Genomic DNA, 22,137 nt, shown 5'->3' with positions numbered 1-22,137 from the left:
GCGATATCCTCTCTGTTGAGGATTTTCCCGGCAAACATCAAGTTGCAAGTTACATAACCGTTAGTTATAATTTCCTATTTAACAATACAACTGTTATATAACGCATGTTATATAACAGTTACGTTGTTGATTAGGAAATTATAACTAACAGTTATACAACTGTAACTTCATGTTTGCTGGGTTATATGAATTCTTATTAATTCAAAATATATATCTGACATGTCGTGTACTTAAACAGTACAAGGGAGCTGACGGAACATCAGTCTGAAGCCTTTATTTTGAGCGTCCAGCATCTCGTCGCCGTTCGTTACAACGTAGAGCACGAACGGCTTCAAATCCGCTAAAAATCAAATACCAGAGATAATTAACGTTCTCATAACTTGATTTCAGCACGACTTAAACATATTCTTGTTGGTGCAATGTGGATCAGTCAATCGTCCAATGAGGGAATTTTGGAAAATTGATCAAAGTAAAAGGCGTTATCGCCTGGTCTGGTACCTAACTTTAAACCTGTTGTTTTCTTATACACGGAATATTTACATATAAAAAGTATATATTCAATATACATGTATGTATTCTATATTGGAAATTTAAATGTTTATATTTAAAGACCGCAACGGCAAGAATGTCCAGAGATAGGTCCAGACATTGGTACTTTCATCTTTAAGACAAGTTCTCTCATTAGACTGTCACAACTGTATTTTAAGCTACATCAGATAGAAATCGCATCGAAACCAAGTATATAACGCGGCTTTCTATTATTATTACACTTGCGTGAACTCACTTGTTTTGGTGATGAATCCATTTCCACAAAACCTGTCTGTATTCGTCGGCACGCCGTTTTCACGCGGATCGGGTATAATCACGAAATCTGACATACAGCTTGCGCCAGATTCGGCTACCAAATCCGTACCTGTTGAGGCAATAATTAAACAGCCCAATAAATAATCAAGTATTCATCGATTGTATTGGATAATACGTAACTCGTTGAATTTGTAATGAAAAAATGTTGAAAGGTTACTCGGAAAAAAATTCTCTCTCTTGCACTTTGATCGCCGTTAAAAATTATCACCAATCATTTTACCTATTATGTCCGGATCAAACGAGCCCGTGTCTCCGGAAACGGAGAAAGACAAATTGTCTACTTGCGACCACTCGATACTGCAATATCCCAGGGCCATTCTAACGCACACGCCGTAACGGTGATTTACCATCTGCCGCGTTCCGATTTGAGGAGCTGAAACAATTCATCGTTCAAACCGATCGTTCGCAGTTTGCCGCAACATGCCGATCGATGTATACCTCGAACATTTTCCGTTGTACCGAAATTGAAGCTCATCACGACACCCGAGACAGTCTTGTGATACTGCAAGCACCCGTTAGGAGCTGAAACGAAGATGAGTTACAGCTTCAAATAGGTTTCTTAAAATGATAACGATGCTTCAAATATTATTATTCTTAAATATGTAACAATAAGGCTCATTAAAGTCAGAAAATTAAAGGAAAGAGCTGTGAAAGGCTGAGTGTGGTTATTGGGCGTTCGTACTTATAAACTGAGCGCATGGATGCAGATTCTTAGCGATCCATCACTGAGCTAAAGAGAGCACTGGTTTGCTAATAATGAGTATCCATACATTTATTTTACAGGTACAAATGAGACCAATAATTTGTCTTTACTGTTCTCTTTTTATATGATCACGACGGTGATTCGTATACCTCTGCAGACGGAATCACACGGTATTTGCTGAATCCGTATGTTCCAGCGTCGATCGAACGCATAATCTGCGTTGGTGTCGACGGATATCATGATCGGCGTTGCCCCATTGAAGTCAACGTACACTGAAACGGTCGTGATTGTTAACACGTTGAATACCGTGACATAAATATACATCGCTACACATATATATATAATTAATAATTTTCGTAAATCGGTCGTAAGTCGTTAGTAGAGAATGAACGGAACGAGATGAAAAGAATGCACTTGTCTCGAATCGCTGCTTCACCGTATCTGCGGCGAGTCGACCGTCGCGATTAAGCATTAATACATTCAACGGAAGTCTACGTCGCAATCGACGCGTTAGTTCCGCAAGATTCGCATCGGTCGATTTACCGTGCTGATTAGTATTGTCCCCGCATATTCTCGGCACCGTGGACGAGCCTCCGGACACCAGAAGCACGTCGAAATCGCACCACCCGGTGGCGTTGGGTTGAGCAAGAGTCGCCTCTAGAAAATCCAACCGCAGCTGCAAACGCGAGAGATGCGAGAATAGCAGACTCGACTCCAAATTTTCGCGCGCAACGTTACCTGACATATCTTGGAGTTGCAGCGTTGAACGGTGATCGTGCAGCGTTCCCCTCCCCGATAAGTGATGGGATAATTCGGACTCACAAAGTACGTGTTGTTCACGTTGGTGGTAGAGCCGCAGGATTTCTGAACTGCAACAGACGTTTACTTTCATCCCTACGACGCCTTGCTCTCCGCCCGTATCTACGATAGGTATAGTAAATCTTGCGGAAGACGTCCTTTTTTTCCAAAAATTACGTTACATTTTTTCCCTCGGAGCGAAAGACTATGTTCGGATCTACAATAAATCCAGCGAGCCCTTTGCTCTAAGCGCTGAACTGTAACGTTGTAATTTCCAACAAAAAGCGTCTCCACCGTCATCAGATCCCCAGGATTTAAGCGTTACTACGACATCTCTCAGCGCGAGAAACGTTTCTCTTGTCAGGAATCACCTTACGTTTCGTTGGTCGGAACAGAAAGCTGAAGGTCTACTACCCCTATCGTATGTCCGTTACTTACGCTACTCACACACGCAACAAGTGCCCAGCCCGTTGGCGCAGGGTCCCGAGGGTATGCCTCCGAAGCTCATGCATTCTCGCCTCGTGAAGCAGGTGCCGTTCAGCTGATTCTCGCCGCTCGACGGGCACTGGGAATTGGCGAAGCGCACGACGCTGAACAGAGGGAAGACTGCGCAGAGATGAAGATTTAAGGGCACGCATTTGAGACGCGTTTTGCGAGTCGACGTCTCGAAGTCGCTCGTTCTGATTCTAAAGAAGGGACTTACACCTTCCTTGTTGGCTGGAACCGGGCGATTTCACCTCCAAAGCGACATCGTCTCCCGAGGTCTGGTCGACAGTCTGAGCGCTCACGAGAGGTACAACGGCGAAGCAACCGGTTAACAGTACGCCGATCATGTCTGACGGTGTAAAACTGACGCGGAGGATTGTATCCTCGGCTCCGATAACGGAACATGTATTCGCTCAAACGATCGTGGCAATTAGCGGCCGGTTGACACCTCGCGAGTTTGCTGTCCGCTTAACTGTACGACTGTTACGTGGCTATGTGCGCGGATTGAGCCTGCCGCCGCTTCTCGCACGGATAACACGATGAGTGAAGGTAACGAATCGAGAGAGAGAGAGAGAGAGAGAGAGAGGAAGGTGTCGCGTACAATTATAAAAATCTCCACACATAAGAAAGCAAACAGTTTATATTGCCGTTTTAACAAAACACTGTACAAGATCATGATAAAATCTCGGGACGGAGAGCAATAGAACATTTCTAACGATTCCTGGCATAAGTACGCGTGATCTCCTACAAGAAATCTCCTGACCTGCGACGACGCCTCAACCTGCCGGGGTATTCGGCGCCCGACAGAACGGGCAATGTCCGTGTCGCAGTAACGCCAGCTCATAGTCGTCCGAATGAAACAACTGGGAAATGTACGGCAAAGTTACACACAAGCAGGAGGATTTCCGTGGGGGTCGACCGAGTGACGTCGTTCGCGCGACTCACCTTCAAGCAGCACTTGCACAGGCTGATCTGGAGGTCGGGCAAGAGATTTCGGAAGTATCGGGTCTTGAAGGGCTTCGGCCACTTGATGATTATCACGGTGGACGGGTCCATGCTCTTCAACACTCCCCTGCCCACACTTATCGTCGAGCTGCTGGCTTTCCCCTGCGGCAAGAGAGAGAGAGAGAGAAAGAGGATATCGTTTCCTTCGAGAGAGCAGATACGAGAGCCGAGAATTGTACCTCGTATCTCATCAAGCGGACGGTGAACAGATCGGCCTCGTTGGAGGTCACGGTGAACTGGTCGCTCACTGCGACGTCGTCGTCGGAAGGCAACGGCTCCTCTATCAGCTTCTCCGCTTCCTCGTCCGTGATATCGTCCTCCAGCTCGAATTCAACCAGCGGCAGGATTTCTAGAAACGCGGTGATTCGGTGACAGCCCGCTAAGGATGACCAAATTCACCAAGTTTCCATTAATCTAATCGATGATTCAAGATCGCTGACGATCAAGTGTCACCCGCTCCGTCTTGCTAACGCGCATCGGAGTGATCGATGTTGACGATTATTATTATTATTATTATTCATCGATTAGTTTAATCTGAGTTTGGCGAAGGTCGGTCGGAAAATCTCAAGACTAGATCGCGATCATTCCGCGCTCACCGAACATGACGAAGGAATGTTGGAACTTCAGGCCGCACTGCGTGCAGTTACTACCGGAGACACTGTTCGTCGGCAGCAACGGGTTGAAGGTGGAGCACTTGTAGCACAGCGGCAGCAACTCCTCCGGGTCGCGGTACGGGTAAGACCTGGCGGCCAACGTGGACGTCTCCACCTGGGCCAAGAGATTCGCGGGGATCCTCATAGCGCGCAGCTGGTCCAGCAGCTGCATCACCAACTTGTTGGCTCCCAATATCCGCGCTTGCTTCACTAAACTGTACATTATCGTCAGCTTCGACACGCCGTCCAAACGTACGTTCTGCGTCTTCATGAGCAGGTATCGCGAGATGTTGAACAACGCCTCCGGCATCAGCGACGTGAAGGGTTCTTCCTGCGACACACGAAATCGACGAAGAGAAAGAGTGAGAAGAGCGCGTCTATATCGGAAAGTGTACCGGCCGTCGTTACCAGATATTTGTGCACTTCGTGATACGCGTAATAGACGTCCGCCTTGTCGGAGTAGTTGAGGAACATCGTCTTTATCTCGTCCGCGCTCTTCGTCAGGTTCAGACTCAACTGTGACAAGAGCCAATAGAAATAGGAGGCGTCGCGGAACCTCTTCTCCACGACAGCGTTGTTAGCCAGCATCGTGAGCACCAGTATCGACTCCTCCGGTTGTCCGGCCATTTGGAAAGCTGGCGAGAACGCGACGAGACATACAAACGTTAACACTCGGACGGACACGAGGTTGTTGGGAGGAGGCGGTGAGGGGATGCGAGATGAAATACCTTCCTGAGCCTCGGAGAACCGGCCGGTCTCCGCCAACCACCGCGCGTACGGCCCGTACACCCGTGACTTCAGCTTCGGATTCCTCTCGGCGAGCTCGAAGGCCTCGGGCCACGCCTGCGCGTCCACGAGCACGTCGGCGACGTCGGGATCGTCCCCGAGCCGGCTGAAGATCTCCGCTGCGCCGTGCGAGGCGCCCAGCTGCTTCAGCTTCTTCGCTATCATCGACAGGTTGTCGCGGTCCGCCTTGTCCAATTGCCTGCCTACTTTGATCAGCATGTCGATCCAACCGTACTCGGCGATGATGCTGATGGCACGATCGACGTCGCCCGCGGATAGGAACATCTCGGCGGCGGCGCGCGGCTCTCCCAGGCTCTTCGCCCACTCGGCCCGTCGTCTCAGCAGCACCGTGCGATCCTGAAGCCCGAAAGTCGCTTGATGCGTCGGTTCAAGGCTTAAGAGGCGTTCGTCTGAGACCGACCTGCGTGTTGCCGGAGGCAATGAACTCCTGGGCGATGTCGAACATCCGCAGGTCGGAATACATGTCCAAGGCGTATTGCTGCAGGCCGGCTTTCTGGTAGAGCTTCGCCGCGTCCCGGAGTCTGCCCATGGCGGCCGCCGCGGTGGCCATGCACGCCTCTCGTCCCCATTCGCCCGACTTCAGCTTCTCCTCCACCTCCGACACGATCTCTATGTAGCGCAGCTTCTTCACCCGCGCGAAAGCCGAGTACGCGATGTTCAGCTCCAGATTGTCCAAGCACGCAGTGCCCAGGGCGAGCCAGTCCGATTCGGCTACGCCTAAGCACGCGATGTCGTAAGAGTGACCGTACAGCCCGATGTCCAGGTACTGATACATGAACAGTGACAACGGCACCTGCGAATGATCGTTACGTAAGGAGCTGGTAAGTAACCGTGGTGGAGCGTTTTAGCTGTAAAAAATGGTGGAAAAGTGGGCTTCGCTCTTGAAAAGGTAGGAACATGGTGAGTCAGGTTTAGAAAAAAAAAAAAGTGAGTAAAGGATGAGTCTTTTCCGAATAACTTTCAGTTGTTCAGCTGATTGGTCTGTGTTTATTTCCTTGTGTTCGTTCGTTAATAACTCGTTCTGCTTTGTCGAACAAACAAGAATTGCGGACGGACGGTCGATTTCACCGTGTGATTTGGAGAAATCACAGCCAGTTGTACTCGTGCCGGTCTGTTTTCCTGACAAATCTGATGAAAACAACTTAAAAATAAAACCACAGTTCTTCACTTTATGAACATTGTATCGTCGAAATTGTTACGTGCCATTTCCTTCAAATTTTTCGTTTTGTTTGCAAAGAAGCACATTGTTGAACGTGATTTCTTGCGATCAAGTTTTTTTTTTTTTTTAAAGGATTTTAATCGAATAGGAAAAAAGGTGAGCTTATTCTTTTAAGTGTAAGAGAGTGAGGTGTTTCTAAATAAGCGAGGAAAAGTGAGAAGATTGAACTTCGTTTCCACGCCTGTGTGTAGCTACTGAATAGTTAGTATTATAACACGTGCTTTATATTTATATAAAGCGTTGAATCGCGGAGGTTACTCACTTCCAGCGTGACGATGGACGAGCCGTTCAGGCAATACAGCTTCGAGCCGTTGTGGCCCACCACGAAGCCGCAGAACTTCTGCCTGTATTCAGAGAAATTCGCTACCTTAATCGCGAGGTAACTATTGCCCGCGAAGCACATGATGTCCTCGAAGGCGATATTGAACGCCACGCTGTTGACGTCCTGGAACTCCTGCAGTTTCTCGCCGGTACACAGGTCGAACACGGAGAGAATACCGGCTTCGCTGACCACCGCCATTTTTTCCTTCAAGGAGCTGATGTCCAAGCATCGCACGGAGTCCTCGATTCGCGTCACATGCGCGGGGAACGGGTTGTCCAGGTATATCTTCATCACGTGGCCGGTCTTCAAGCCTGACGTTCGAATTTCCGTTTGTTCGCGCGTTAACTTGAAGTTATGAAGCGACATTAGAAATATTTCACCAACCGGCTATCAGGCATTCCTGTCCGGCGGGGCCGCCGGCTACCTTGATGTAAGTGATGAGCCCGTCGAGTATCCATTCTCTCTCTATCACCCCGGTGAACGAGAGGCTCTGCAGACGCCTTTCCAGGCACAGAACCAGATTGTTCGACGTGACAACCAACAGATTGCAGTTCAACGTCTGGTTGAGCTTCTCTCGTATCCTGTAATGCATTCCGTCGCTGGCGCCGGACGGCTCGTAGATGATTACACGCTCCGGCAATTGCACGGCCAGCCTGTTTCGGTAAACTGCGATTCGGCATACCTGAAATTTGTGTCACACAAACGGTGTTATACATTGTGTTCAATCGTCGTTTGAGGGCAAACGTATTTCACCGTCGTTTCGAGAAAAACTGCTCAGCTCACCAGATCTTTGCATTTAATTCGGACTTTTTGATTCGTGATCAAATGCTGTATGATCACGTCGGTCATGTTCTCTCGGTAGGCGTATCTGTCCCCGTACAGGCCGTGCACGACGTTCCAGGATAGTTGCAAGTACGTGATCGTACCGTCCTGAGAACCAAGCGCCTGTAAAGTAAATAAATTTATAATTCGTTATAATTCGTAGTCATAAATAAGCATTCAATATAACGAACTGTAAAAAGTTACTCACAACGTGCGAAGCAGTCGGATGAATGGCGCAGCTCCATACCCACGATGAGAAGGCAGAACCTACGCTGACCAACTGTATGCCGTCGTGGGTCATCAACAGGCATTGCTTATTGCTGCCGCAAACGAGAAGGTATTGGCCTTCCGGGAAATGAACCACTTTCAACGGTATGAAACCGAGCGATCTCTCTCTCCTGACTATTTCTCCGCCAATAGTGTAAAACGAGATTACTCCATTCCACTCGGCGATACAGAGAATGTCCGTAGAGTCATCACTAAAAGGACATCGCAACATCACGTAAAACGTGTTCACTTATTTTCTAATAAACGACAGTTATATATCTCTATATTAGACTGTCGAAAGTACCGTAAAGGATTCCACGATAAACTCCAGATTGGTACTCCAAGCTGTCGTTCGATCTTTGTTTTCTCCTCACCATTCTGGAAAGAGTGTACACGCCTTGTTGAATTGATTTAAAACACGGACAAGGAAATATTTGAGGGTATTATTTGTAAGTGAAGTACTTTGTTTCTTATGGATACGTATCCATTTGCAAGACCAAGGGCTAAGTATTGTCCATCCTTTGTCCACGCACAGCAATTGACTCGCCCTCCAGACTTGAGCTTCTGCACAGCTTTCTGTTCCGCAGACCAAAAGGCAATGTCTGAGAGAGAACAGCTGAGCAGCTGATGTGAAACGGGATTAAATTGCATTGATTGTACAGCCTCATTGTGTCTGATCAAGGTAAAAACAGCATATTAAAAGCTCCTCTAAGCTATCAAATATATTACAGATATACGACTTACGAGTATTTTAATATTCCTTCCAGCTTGGAAGTCCAGATAATAACACTCTTGTCTGCACTGCCTGATGCAAATTTTTTACCATCCTTGGCATAACATACACAGTATACTGTATCCTTGTGGCCTATAAAATATAGAAAAAAATCAAGATATAAATCAAAAGAATAATTAATTAATTGTCTATAATAAACTACATAATTGTAAGATTTCTGCAACCGTATATATAGAAAATTACATGAGATTTATGGATAAATAAATATAGTTACCTTTTAATGGTTGAACCAAAGCACCATCATTGGTCTCATATACAAGAACTTGATTGCCAGACGCAACAACCAATTGCGTACCATCCGGATTAAAACAAAGATCGTATATACTGAAATAATATTGCCAAGTAGTGTTAAATAAAATTAAAAATTTGAAGAATACAAGGAATCAAAGTAATGAACATTGGAATATATAATATTTGCTTTAACCTAAATAATTTTACTTATATTTGTAAGGCAGGTGTTAAGATATGAATTTAGCAATCTTACGAGTATTTGCAGATTAATTTATATTTCATAATAATCTGTAATCATTATAATAAACGGCTTGTCCAAGCTTTACCATTGATCCGATTTGTCTTGTACCTTGTCGACCCATGCTGGATGTGCTCTCATTCTGTCACATTCAACAATGATTGTTTATTACTAAATTAACGCAACAATACTGTCTTGTTATGACATAGGGCGATTTGTTTTGTGTTCGTACGGTTACCAAGGAAACGGCGGCAAAATGGCGTGATCAGAATGGAGGACCCGCTCCTGCACACCTGCGACTCGTAACGGAAACTTCGGAACTAACGATCTATTCAAGGCTGCGTTCGGAAATGCTACTCGACGGATAGAATAGTTTTTAATTGACCGATCAGGATAAAAAGAGCAGATTTCTTTATCGTGATTGGATAATTAAAAGCTACTCTAGCCGTCAAATAGTGCGTCTCGAACGCAACCTGAATTAAGATAAACCAGATAAATCAGAAGCAAGATTTAGATTACCCGATTGGTCCGATTGTAATTTTCATAATAGCTCGTATCTGTGATACGAACCTTATTTGAACGTAATTCAGAAAGAAAAAGATTTCGACCTATAGGCGGCTAGCGATTACCATACTCGTTATTTTATTAGTTTCCAAGTCTCCGCTACGAGCCGCCATCATCTTCAATATGTGGCGGCCTCGGTTCTATCAAGGTGTGAATTCTCCCTTAGAATGAAACAAGCATATTTTGACTCGCTCTAACTGATCGCACCGGTTCAGCAGTGCTGCTAAAAGGAACAGACCTCTGGTGAATTAGGCGATTATATACACACAGCACTCGAACCAAAAAGAACCAAAAATAATTCGTTGGGTCTCGAATTTTTAATTAAATATTTTTATAAAATATATTTTTTTATACTACTTCAGTGTAGGTTATTGCATACGAATAAAATTGTGGTCGTGATATTGTCGGCTAAGGAATGTCATTGCGCAGGTATAACATATGGCGGAAAAGCTGCGCAACGCAACGATCCGATAGTTGTTGGTAAACGATGACGGAACAACACTCCTGCCTCTATTATTGAAAAGTAAAAGCATTCGTGGATCACAATAAAAAAAAAAAAAGGCCAAACACTATCAGTAAGCTTGTCGTTACGTCTAATTGCAGGAACTTGGTGTGAAACAGCGTGCGCATTGTAATTAGGGTTACGTACGTGCTTTTCCTTCATCCGATCATTGAAAGTTGATTGTTGAGCGGTGAAAACAAAAGCACGAAAAATGAGTAATTCAACTATTTCGGATCAATCACTGATGGATAAATCGATGCGAAGTGTCTTCGGTAAGTCGTGATATCTGAATTCGCAGTCGGCGTTAATAATAACCGTGCACAATGTTTGATCACAGTCGGGAATATCCCGTACGAGGCTACGGAGGAGAATCTGAAGGATATCTTCAGCGAGGTTGGACCGGTGCTTTCCTTCAAGTGAGTTTTCTATCTTTTGCCGGAAGTACGTGTTCTTTTCGGCATTCGAAGTTCTTCATCCAATCATGAGGGTAACGTTCTTACTTACACGCGCGATCTCTCACTTGTTGCGACAGGTTAGTCTTCGATCGTGAGACTGGCAAGCCTAAGGGATATGGCTTCTGCGAGTACAAAGATCAAGAGACGGCCTTGAGTGCCATGAGAAATTTAAATGGATACGAGATCGGTGGTAGAACGCTGCGTGTGGACAACGCGTGTACTGAGAAAAGTCGAATGGAGATGCAGAGCTTGTTGCAAGGACAGAATACAGAGAATCCCTACGGAGAAGTTGTCCAATCGGACAAGGCTCCAGAGGCGATCAGCAAAGCCGTAGCTTCCCTGCCGCCGGAGCAGATGTTCGAGCTGATGAAGCAGATGAAGCTTTGCGTGCAAAACAATCCCAACGAAGCGCGTCAGATGCTTCTGCAGAATCCTCAGTTGGCGTACGCTCTGCTCCAAGCACAGGTAGTGATGAGAATAGTGGATCCTCACACGGCAGTCAGCATGTTGCACAAGGCCAATCCTATTCCGGGTGTGCTGGCGCCCACGGACAAGCCTGTGGCGCATCCTATCCAGCCGCGGATCGAGGAGCCCTGGGCAGCACGACCTGCACCAGCTGTCAACCCTCCGGCGCCTATCTTTGCAGGTATAACAGTGTGTACCTTGTCTCAACGATGATATCTGCTTTAACCCTGCTTTAACCCTCTGCAATAAGATAAATACTTATCAATTTGTTCTTCACTGTTCTTTTTTAATGTACTTCGATGCTTGGCCTATTAGTAAAGTGCCAACGAAGGAAAAATGGTTTCAAAGAGCGGAAATAATAGGAAAGTTAGCGTATCAGTGGAGACACATTGCGATCTCATTCGTAAGTGGAAAATATTGCGACTAATAACGGAGAAAAGGTCCCCCCGAGACTTGCGTATCAATGCTTCAAGGCATTAACCTTTCAGTGAAATCAGTTCCGATTCCGAAGTGAATCAGTAATAGATTAACGAGACTTCTGTTATCTAACTCGTCGTTTATTTCGCCATATGTCAAACCTTTACAATCGCTACGGCGATATAAGAAGAACAGGAAGAGATTTTACTCAACACTCGATCGAATCAGGTCAAGACGTGGATCTTCGTACATTGGACAGACAAATGGATCCGCGTCTAGCTAGGATGGATCAAGATCTGAGGGCGCCTCCGCAAAATCAGCCCACGCCAGTCAGCGCGCCACCGGTGATACCGGCTATCGCCGATCCGAGGGCTCCTAATGCGTTCAATCTTACAGACAAGTGAGTGCGTTACGTTGTTCAGTTATTTATCAATAAGCTCACTGTAAATCGTATAACTGAAAGAGCCGCCCTTTTTTGCAGCAATCTTCCTGTGGAGGGAGTTGAGAGGTGTTTAATACATACATATTTAAGATAGTTCCGGTCGCTATTTATCACCGTGCTAAGTCATCGTTGATTTCAGCTTCTGCCGTGATCCAAGAGCCGACAGGTTTGGCAGAGACCCGAGAGATCCCAGAGACCCAAGGATGCCCATCGATCCCAGGATTACCAAAGCTAATCGTACGTTCAGTGAAACCTTTTTATCCTTTTTATCGCATGTATAGCTTGTACAAGTGAATTAGCTTCGATATGTACCTTTCACCTCTAAATCTCTCTCTCCCTATATCAGAATAATAATTTAATAATAAGATAAATATTACAATGAACTGTCGTATTCTCTCAACTTGAACGGTGAAATCTACAACCAGCGGTACCTGTCGCGCCACCGATCGTGCCAAGACCGGTTGCCGCACCTACGGTACCAACGCCGAGCACTGTAACAGGTAACGCGGCTAGTTCTGCCGTTGCGCTCTCGCAGTCCGCGAGTTCCGCTACTTCCAGACTCATGGCTGGAATGTCTCCGGCGGGAAATATTCCCAGCGGCGCGTCAGATCAAGAAAAGGTACGTGTTCACATACATACGAGGTCCGCATATTTTTACATGAAGAAAAAGAAACAGTTTATCCAAAGTATTAAAAAAGCTTTATTTTGAGGTACAATTTTAAGCTTTCGTTCGCGCGTTTTCAGCAGCGAAATAAATTTATACGTAATAAATCTAATCAAACTTAAACGTGATAAATGTACTTTAGTCCGAAGTATTATAAACGAAAAATATTAAATATTATAACTATACAGGATGTTCCGAAACTATTGTTCATTTTAACAGCGATTTTCCGGAGCTCGAGTTTTAATCGTTTGTAAGCGGTAAAACTTGGTTGAGCTAAAAATGAGAAACTTAAATCATTTCTTTTTAATGAATATGATTTTAATACAAACTTGGTATCAAAATGTCGAGTTCATTGTTTCTTGTGTTATAACGATCAAATTAAATTTTTTACGGTGGCGATCATTTGACTTCTCCCAGATAAGGTTCTCCCTAGGAGCGAAAACGCAAGAAGGTTACATGATCGCTATTCTGAATATACTGTTCAAATTCAGCACGATTGTTTCGGGAGACGTTGTTATAATGAAATCATAAATCTCTATTTTCTTCGCAGGCGGCTCTGATAATGCAGGTGTTGCAATTGTCAGATGAGCAAATTGCAATGCTACCACCCGAGCAGAGGCAAAGTATCTTAGTGCTAAAGGAACAAATCGCGAAAAGTACTCAACGTTGATACATTTTCATACATCTTGTTTTCAAACGTCTTTGTAACGAACAGCATGGTAACAATATAGATACATCGATACACCTCTATAAGACCAAAATTGTCTTATTTCCTGAACAAACAAACACGCTTTAGGTCACTTAGAACTTATGAGTTTTCTAATTTAGGACATATATCTTACAAGATCAAACTTTCAAACAAATTTCTATATTAGACAAAATGAAAATAAATCCTGTCACAAATATAAATTAAATATAGTTACAACCGCAAGTTGACTTTTGTTACAAAACTTCGTTTACACAGTGACAAAGAAAAACTAAAACTTAACGTTTAGGAATGTATAGCTGCGAAAATGAGCGTATGCGATTCAGTCTTTTTTGGATTTTTTAAGCTGATATAAATCTTCGTCTATCAATTGTTCGTACAAAAGTTTTTGGCATATATTGTTCTCGTACATTTCTGCCACCAGCATGTTCTCATGTATTTCCTACAATGATGTTGAATTAACATATTTTTATATTAATTTTTCTAAACTACAAATTTCCTGTAAAAAGAAAAAAAAAATATATATATATACCTTAATCTTAGCCACGACTACTTTGTTATATATTTCATTTAACTTGTCTGCTAACAAATTAACATCGTCAGAGACGAAATTAATGTTCCAAAATTTACATTCGAAAGCCATGGCGGGCACCTCCATCCATTCTTTCTTCGGTAGACGCAAATCATGATTTCTACAAGATATACATTGGTGAATTATTACAGATAAAATCCTCACATCATACAGTTCACAAATATAGTGGATATGATATATTAACATTTTACTTACTTGTCCGACAAATTCAAATCTTTATGATCGCTATTACCGTAATCAATGTAGTGCAGCATAACACGTACTACATTACTGTTCGGAAGTCTTTGGCTGCGCATGATAACACATCTGTACCATTCGCCATCGGTAAACTTTGCTACGCACGAAATATCTGTGAAAATGAACAAAATGTGAATGAACGATTATTATTGTCGGCGCGAATCCACATAACAATACGTCGAATTGTTATTTTTGTTGATTTTGTTGGGCGATTTTCAGCGGATTGACATGAATCACGGCTATCTTATTTCACGATCATCGAACTTTTACATGTATATATTTATTGCAGGTTGTAACTCACTACTTTCAAAAGATTCGATTAACGGTTGAAAAGCTGCATTCTGTTGTATGTCCAACGTTACGGCCTCATACTGCAAATAGTAATTGTGCAGCACCTGAAAGAGGAACGTTTGTGCGATAATTATGCAGTATCCGAGAATCGGAGATACGCCGAGCAAGAGTATCCGTTTAAATATAAGCGCTGTTTAAAAAATATAGGTGTAAATTCTCTGTACTCACATCAGAGAACATGTCGTCATTATTTTCCGCCAATTGCGCGCACGAGATAATGGGGCTTCTGTTGCAACGTAATATCACTTCGATATACTTGGTATCCGGCGGAATGATCAACGGTTTATATTCGCCGAAGAAACTCCCTTCCTCCGATTCATTCTGCGGCGTTGAGGAAAACATGCAGTCCCCCGAAGTAAATAACTCCGGCCACTGAATATCCTCGAAGTGAAGTATCTCTTTGTCATCGTTGTATTCGAGCTTCTCTATCGAATTTCCGCTAATCACGTTCTCCTTCAACATAACATCCTTCGTTTCCAATTCCAACGAAGATGTCTTCGAGGTGTCGTCGTCCTCATTGTTAGTTATTTCTTCATTAAGGACGGAGTTTCTGGCAGAGTCGGACAACGAAGTTTCCTCGTCGATCGAGTCATTCCACTCCTTGCGTTCGATCTTAATTTTCATACCTACTTTGGTTTTCAAATTTAAGAGGCATGTGAGGAAATCCGAATGAGGTGCCTCTGATAATGCTATCGATATCTGCAAACGATGATGATGCTTAACAATTACGATGAAATTATTATGTTATTTGGCGCTTTAACTTGAAGATTTAACTTGAAGATTTATGCATTGCTCTTTAGCACGAATATCACTTACGACCAAATGCGTGGGTTCCCGCTGCAAAATAGATACACTGCACTTTTTATCGACAAGGATCGAGTGTAATCGGTCTAAATCGTCCAATGTCCAGTTGCCGCTTACGGTTTCCTGATGTACATAGAAAATGAATTAGAAGCTCATTTACGAATGGAAAAAATTAAGAACATAGAACAATATGAAATGAATGCAATCGAAAATTAAAGCGACTGAAGAGTGAAGCCGTATTACCGGACTCAGGCCGCTGATAACGCATTTTGTACACTGAATGGGAATATGCTCCATTTTAATGTCTCTCGATACACTCATAACGTCACAATCCTCCACATTTCCATAGTCGACGAACGCCACCTGAAACGCACGCAAGTCACGAGTTTCAGCAGATATCGTAAAGCCGACAATTAGAAATAATAAATGAATGTATTGTACTCTGTCCCCTACCTTTAGCGTTGCACCGAAAACTTGGATTATTCTGCCGCGATACCATCTCTTGTTAAGATGATATTGTGCGATACACACATCTCCTTCTTTCCAATTGTGGTATAATTGAATTTCCTTCAACTCGAAATGAGACTGCAGTTCCTTCTCTATCAGGCTAATCGACGCGGAATCTAATGAAAGCGAGATGCACTTTAGAAAGGGAAAAGTCAACAAATAGCATAGCTCTTAAACAACATTGTTATATCTTATACGTTAGTATAAAAAAAGACACACACGCAATATGATATAAATGTAAGTCGATTACTCTACGTGTAAACTTAGGAGGAAGTTTTGTATTGTAATAAATATTATAAATAAATAAATATTATGTAAATAGGTAGTAATACATTTTACATAATCATTTATAACTATATGTGGCATGACTGTGTAATATTATATAATTAAAACATACTCTGCTTCACGGAGTGCAAGTACACGCTGCCATGGTCGTCCACGTATGTTGGTATAGCGTGAAATACTTCTTCCGTTATCGGAAGCGCTGGTAGCCAGTCAGATATTCTCTTCGAATGTTCCTTTTTCGGCTTGCCAACGATACAAGTTTCTTTCAATAGTTCTTCCAAACTGTATTTGTGTGATGTTGACGAATCATCTATCTCGCAATTAACGCTGCGACAAATCTCTTTATTAAGCCACTTTATGTCATCATCACATGACACGAACATATGGCTGTCCAGTAATTGTCGCTTGAATTCCGCAACATAAACCGACCTCGCTTTGGAGAAGTAGCTATCGCATTAAGGATCACAATAAATACAGAAAAATATATTGTGTGTTACGATTGAAGTATATTATGTACAGAGAGGGTCCCAGTATAATGAGAACACCTAAATATTTTGGGGCCTAAATATGAGGATCTTAAAAGAACTGAAAAAATGTACAAAAATTTCCCTCTCGCGGTATTCCCCCTTCGAAACTAGTCAAATTATACTCGAAATATTTCTCGTTCATCATTAAAAACAAAGGAGATATTTAGATGTTCTCCTTATGCTAGGACACTCGAAATATATATTAAGTCCTAAATATTCCTGGTCGCACATTGCAATAGTATTATTTGATGACGTCAGAAGCAAGAAGACACATGTCTAATAATCTCGCGAGATACGTCAAAACAAAAGGATATTATGTCCACGAAATGACACTTGCGATTGATTGGGCGCGTTCATGAAATATTTCAACTTTCCTTCTCATGATTTTATCACGTTAATTTTACGGCTTATTTATTGACTGTTAAAATAAATGGAAAGTTTTCGGAATATTTTCAAGTATCATTTTATGCTGATATTTTTCTATTTCAACGTAATCCGCAGAAATTTTAGGCATACGTTTTCTTACGTCTTCTGGCGTCATAAATTAAAGGTGGCTGCGACGAGGGAATAGAAGCCTTAAGTATTGAAAAGACCTTGAGACACTGCACGTACTCTTTGATAGGCAAGGCAACACCCTCTTCTATCAGCATCCTGTTGATAGAATTAATCTCTACTATGCTCGGTGCCAACGGCCCCGGTATTTTTATCTGTCTCACCCATAGTTCCACGGGTATCGTGTCGTCACAAACCTCCTGCTGAACCTTCAAAGCACACACATAATATTATATATAAATTCACCGTGCATATTCCCCGACGCTTCTGAGAGACGAGCAACTCTCACCAGTTTAGTGATGTAAAACTTGTAGCGCGCGTTTCTGCGTATAATATCAGACAATGTCGAGCAGGACAATGACGGCCACGCGGACGACCCGCCGCACGGCAGAATGCCGGCCAGTTTGACTTTGAAGCAATACGCCGGTTGTTTCGCGAACCACGAATGCAGATACTGTACGTCCCCAATCGTCACCGTCTCCTCGATGCCCAAATCGTAGAAGTAGACCAACACCTCCGGAGATTTGATCTTCAAGATCTTCGCACGTAAGTAGGACTTGTCTTTCGCGGAGTATACGACGCACACCGCGCCCTCGTTCCAATTCTTTCCCTTTTCGGAGCAGAAGCTTCTATAGAACTGTTGCATCTCCTCGAGGAAGCTCGCGTTCGATTCCTTGCGCTCCGCTTGCGTCACGTAGATGCAATCCGGCGTGATCATCTGTTTTATGTACACCTCCATCTTGTAAGGATCTTTAATCGTCTCCTCCTCCTGAACGGATCTGATGTCGGACTTGAATTCTTCCGACAAAAACTCTCTGTCGAACGATTCCGGTATGTCAGCGTCGTGTTGGCCGATCTTTCTTTTTGATTCGTCGGAATTCCTGTTGCATTCAAATGAAAAGAGAGAGTGAGAGAGAGATAATGGTGATTCCAAGTCGCGACTGGCTCTCGTCTGTCTAAAATATTGAGTATCGGTATGAACAATTTCAAGGTACGACCACTTTACCAACAATTGACGAGGTGTTTAGCTTTCAACAGGCGGCTAACGTCCGGGATATCAGGCAGACGTATGCAAGCGCTATATCCGTCTATTGTCTTCTTTCGGGTGGACAATAGAGCAGAAGTTACGTCTTGAAAAATCCTCGATAGCTCATCGATAGATTCCGCTTTCCATTTACCGTCGGGATCGGCAGCCACGTACATCAGTGAGATTCTTATTGCCTGGAACAAAGTGTCAAACACATTGTAAACATATCGGTTTATTATTATTATATCGAGAGGTTTACTTGTTTTTTATATACGGAATAGCGGAGTAAGTAGCGAGTAAACACGTCACTTTCTTATTATGTTAACCGACTCACCTGGGTCTTAAAATGAATATATTTGGACAAAATCGCTCGCAACACATCGCAATTCTGAGTCAAAGTACGTCCTATATCCACATAAAAGACTTGGACCTTATTTTCAGATATCACCTTGGCGATTTCACAGCGGTGCCACGCATCGTCTGTGTACTGTGCTACGCACGGTAAACCTGGACGAGAAATTTAATAAAGGTTATGTTTCGTCGGGAATTCCTTTTCCATTGATATATTAGCGATGATTGTTTAGATATTGCATCTCGAATGGTGTCATAAAAATAAAATAAACGATAACTGCAAAAAAAAAAATACAAGTACAAGAGAGTTATTAGACTCTCAGAAATTTTAATACATTTATATCATACTTAATGAAGCTCCTTTTCCAATTACGATCATCAAACTTAGCCGTGTCACATGTTAGTTTCATACACGTTCTTTAAAGGTACGTAAAACGTTTCATAATTATATTACATACGTTTAAAGAATGTAATATGAAAATAACTGTGCTATCTCTGTGATCTGGATTGATAATTCCTTCTCGAAATTGTGACACTTAATGTTAATGCCGATAAGATTCGCGGCTGTATCGAGACAGTCGATATGAGAAGATTTAAATAAAAGACTAACCTTCCTTAGGCGTACTGATGATTGGTACTGAAGTGTTGCCTTCGTAATACTCTTTTAACTCACCCAACAGCTTTAAAAGATTATTTTGCTTCCCTCTCTGCACGGATTTACGCGGACACGGTGAAAAATAAAAAAAAAAAAATATGGTGCAATTTTAGAGTGAGAAAAAAGGAATGATCCAGCATTTATAATAAATAATAATACATCAGTGAAGTCGTGTTACCTTCGACACGTAAATTTCAGCCGGAGACTCGACGTGGTTGACGGTAACATCCGTAGTCTTATTTAACGTAAGTTCTTCCTTATTATACACATAGGTATTGTATATCGGACGCATCTACAAAGAGAAACTCAAATATTATATCATGGATACGCACATTAATCTAAGGATTAACGTGTGAATTATTAATATTTCTTAGCATTTTTATTAACATATTTATTAGCTTCCCGCTGATCGTCATCTTATGTCTGCGTTTGCGACCTGCGGTCTTGCGTTCTGCGAGTTATGTAGATCAGACTTAATGTTAATTTCACGCATCGTTCTAGCTTCTTCGGATAATCGATAAATATAAATACAACGCGGCTCGGCAAAATCGCTTACACACCTGAGATATCGACATATCGTTACACGCGTGTTTCATATATATCAGAGCGTTGCATATTGATTGCGGGCCCATGCTGTTGCCTGCCAAAGAGACGGTGCAAATGTCCACGTATAGAATATCCAAAGTGTACTTCATGATATGCATGAAAACCGTGCTAAAATTACAAACACATTCGTTATTTAATTAATTAGCTAGATTTAACTCGAATGATTGTCCGAGGATACGGAAGACTCGATTCACAATGCAGTCTCTCATTCTTTAGGCATAGTGACATCGAAAATTTCCAATTAGGCGCATCGTTTCTGAATATTATTATATATTTGTGCATCATAACTGCTACTACTTGGAGCATCGTTGTCGATTCATTAAATCAGTGATCGGAATTATTCGCACTTTCGAGAAACGATTTTCGAGACGCTACGCCCTACTTTCTCCCCCGTGTCTCTCCCATTCATCGCGACATAGTTGATAATTTGATGAATCCACAACGATTCTCCAAAGTAGCAGTCATAATGCACACGAATAAATAACTCGCCTATTTGTAAATTTTCAATGATACTGTTCTTAGATAATGGGACAGAATTAATGGAGTCTACTGTACAATCGGCGTCATGTATGCTGTATCATTCCCTAGACGGAAAATTACACGATTTTCAGTCGTACACATAACTCCTGCAAAATCGAAAGACTGCACAAGAACTTTAATTATAATGATAGTTACAGTGGTTTTAATTATACGGCTTTTGACCTTAAACGTATTATTTTCAATCTAAGGAATTGTACAGAACACATGACGCCGATCGTACAGTCGACGTGACGATCACTTACGTTTGTCGCAACAACTTCTTGAAATCCTTTGTACTCTTGGCCGACCACATGTTCTTTATAGGCACTATGCCGTGCAGACAGCATCGAACCGCCTGCGGTTGTAACTTCAGATGCTTATCACTGATGGTCCGTATCCTCGAGATCGGCACATGGCATTCCTTATAGCCTTGGTCTATGTAAAGTATAGTGTACAACGTTTCGGGAAAGTTGTTTAAGCTCACGTCTTTCACTTTGAGCACGCGTCCTCGGTGCCAACGGCAGCCCACCCGTTCCTTGACGATGCACATGTCATCTGTAACGACGAGAATACGGTAACGACATACGCGCGAGCAAGGCCGCGACGATCATTCAATCTCCCGCTCTTACTTTGGTGGAGTTCAATCGGTCTCTCGTCGCAGCTATTCGCGTAAACTTGCAAATCTTTCTTCAGTTGGTCATATTCCGGCTTTGAGAAGAGATAGTGGACGTAGAACGACGATGGATTGTAGATGTATGCTACCTCTACCTGATGCCTGTCGACGTCTTGTGGGAAAAAAAGGAAGAAAGGAATTCTCATTAGATCGAGGTTCGTGGATCGAAAGGGGGTTGATTGATCGACTTACTGATTTCGTCCGTCTTTTCCGTCTGGACGATTTGCGTTACTGTCGACGATACGTTTGATGAGACCGATACATTCGACGGAGGCGACCTGGTCGTCCTTGACGATAAAGTCTGATTAAGCACATCTGCCGGAAACGTTTCGGGATTATAATAGGGTTAAAAATGCAGATATATATAATAAAACGGGATTATAACAGGGTTAAAAATGCAGATGCATCGAGTATGTTATTGAACACTTCAGTTAAATGACGTGGAAATTAAGAAGTATCCAAAGTTTTAATGTACACAGGGAATAATAATGTTGTCGTCGTAGCGAAACCAATCGTTGCTACTGCACATTCGTTGCGACAGCGATAAAATGTAATTGGCACAATCAAATCAACGAATTATTCGTAATTAGAGCGAAAACAGTTTTGTTTCCAGGATAGAAAATATTCTGCCGAGTGAATTTGTCCTTAGGACACGTTAGTTTGCTGTTAGAACAAAATAGTTTTCCTATGTTTATTAATTCGTTCTCACAGCAAAATAATTGGTAGATTCAGTAAAAATAATCCAGATAATGGCAATTAGTTTTCCTAACAAATCGTTTTGCTGTTCATATAATAACTGACAGATTTTTTGCATAAAATTTGCCAGCAAATTGTTTTTCTCCGTGTAAACGCGCGTCCTTTTTTTAAGTCCTTACCTGCAATGGAAGAGTCCTTCTCTAAAGGCTCCATCTTGTAGTCCTCTGGTAACGCTTCCGTTCGTACGAGTTGGTAGCGCGATACTTGCGGCACTTGAAGCGCGCAATGATTATTCAAGTGTGCGATGATATTTTCATCGATGTTAAACCTGT

At 42.8% G+C, this 22,137-nt stretch overlaps 4 protein-coding genes across 8 annotated transcripts in view; 1 reads left to right on the top strand and 3 right to left on the bottom strand.

The window, feature by feature from the left end:
• Positions 1 to 139: 139 nt before the first annotated feature.
• Positions 140 to 3,089, bottom strand: LOC106745904 (the record flags this gene model as incomplete). The annotated part of the gene is made up of 8 exons (XM_014621906.1): positions 140 to 340; positions 785 to 913; positions 1,085 to 1,237; positions 1,303 to 1,386; positions 1,717 to 1,839; positions 2,111 to 2,243; positions 2,306 to 2,436; positions 2,813 to 3,089. Coding segments are annotated over 8 exons (1,140 nt in total), but the record flags the coding sequence as incomplete, so codon positions are not given.
• Positions 3,090 to 3,501: 412 nt separating this feature from the next.
• Positions 3,502 to 9,450, bottom strand: LOC106745977 (intraflagellar transport protein 122 homolog). Its single transcript, XM_014622060.1, has 16 exons — positions 9,297 to 9,450; positions 8,954 to 9,063; positions 8,691 to 8,811; positions 8,409 to 8,619; positions 8,251 to 8,324; positions 7,888 to 8,158; positions 7,641 to 7,802; positions 7,242 to 7,539; positions 6,798 to 7,168; positions 5,717 to 6,109; positions 5,238 to 5,652; positions 4,918 to 5,144; positions 4,453 to 4,840; positions 4,036 to 4,205; positions 3,797 to 3,958; positions 3,502 to 3,714 (listed from the first exon to the last, which is right to left on the bottom strand). Exons 1-16 carry the CDS (start codon positions 9,347 to 9,349, stop codon positions 3,628 to 3,630), a joined length of 3,513 nt encoding a protein of 1,170 aa, XP_014477546.1. The 5' UTR covers positions 9,350 to 9,450; the 3' UTR covers positions 3,502 to 3,627.
• A 520-nt stretch (positions 9,451 to 9,970) lies between these two features.
• LOC106745950 (cleavage stimulation factor subunit 2) lies at positions 9,971 to 13,467 on the top strand. 2 transcript variants are annotated; one of them, XM_014622007.1, is made up of 10 exons: positions 9,971 to 10,135; positions 10,202 to 10,295; positions 10,376 to 10,546; positions 10,612 to 10,690; positions 10,807 to 11,375; positions 11,840 to 12,011; positions 12,093 to 12,119; positions 12,193 to 12,290; positions 12,479 to 12,672; positions 13,268 to 13,467. In XM_014622007.1, the coding sequence occupies exons 3-10, from the start codon at positions 10,486 to 10,488 to the stop codon at positions 13,385 to 13,387; spliced, it is 1,320 nt and encodes a 439-aa protein (XP_014477493.1). In that variant the 5' UTR covers positions 9,971 to 10,135; positions 10,202 to 10,295; positions 10,376 to 10,485; the 3' UTR covers positions 13,388 to 13,467. The 2 variants fall into 2 exon arrangements, with proteins under 2 accessions (XP_014477493.1, XP_014477494.1); XM_014622008.1 differs by lacking the exon at positions 12,093 to 12,119 and having other exon boundaries at positions 9,972 to 10,295.
• Positions 13,468 to 13,566: 99 nt separating this feature from the next.
• Positions 13,567 to 22,137, bottom strand: part of LOC106745947 (RING finger protein 17-like) — a 170,070-nt gene continuing 161,499 nt past the window's right edge. For 3 of the 4 annotated variants that reach the window (XM_014622001.1, XM_014622003.1, XM_014622002.1), the window contains 19 exons: positions 21,985 to 22,133; positions 21,302 to 21,424; positions 21,066 to 21,221; positions 20,700 to 20,991; positions 19,872 to 20,025; positions 19,490 to 19,603; positions 19,267 to 19,363; positions 18,640 to 18,812; positions 18,285 to 18,499; positions 17,568 to 18,159; positions 17,339 to 17,487; positions 16,312 to 16,646; positions 15,651 to 16,030; positions 15,420 to 15,530; positions 14,772 to 15,302; positions 14,554 to 14,647; positions 14,211 to 14,364; positions 13,956 to 14,115; positions 13,567 to 13,865 (listed from right to left, as the gene is read on the bottom strand). In XM_014622001.1, coding sequence (XP_014477487.1) covers positions 13,746 to 13,865; positions 13,956 to 14,115; positions 14,211 to 14,364; positions 14,554 to 14,647; positions 14,772 to 15,302; positions 15,420 to 15,530; positions 15,651 to 16,030; positions 16,312 to 16,646; positions 17,339 to 17,487; positions 17,568 to 18,159; positions 18,285 to 18,499; positions 18,640 to 18,812; positions 19,267 to 19,363; positions 19,490 to 19,603; positions 19,872 to 20,025; positions 20,700 to 20,991; positions 21,066 to 21,221; positions 21,302 to 21,424; positions 21,985 to 22,133 — 4,099 coding nt within the window. In that variant the 3' untranslated portion in view covers positions 13,567 to 13,745. The remainder of the gene's footprint in view (positions 13,866 to 13,955; positions 14,116 to 14,210; positions 14,365 to 14,553; positions 14,648 to 14,771; positions 15,303 to 15,419; positions 15,531 to 15,650; positions 16,031 to 16,311; positions 16,647 to 17,338; positions 17,488 to 17,567; positions 18,160 to 18,284; positions 18,500 to 18,639; positions 18,813 to 19,266; positions 19,364 to 19,489; positions 19,604 to 19,871; positions 20,026 to 20,699; positions 20,992 to 21,065; positions 21,222 to 21,301; positions 21,425 to 21,984; positions 22,134 to 22,137) is intronic. The other variant, XM_014622000.1, reaches the window with a different exon arrangement.

Source organism: Dinoponera quadriceps, unplaced genomic scaffold (genome assembly GCF_001313825.1).
Source record: "Dinoponera quadriceps isolate SergipeBrazil2010 unplaced genomic scaffold, ASM131382v1 scaffold1872, whole genome shotgun sequence".
NCBI lineage: Eukaryota > Metazoa > Arthropoda > Insecta > Hymenoptera > Formicidae > Dinoponera > Dinoponera quadriceps.
The sequence above is the reverse complement of the archived record's forward strand: the minus strand, read 5'-3'. Positions and strand labels throughout refer to the sequence as shown.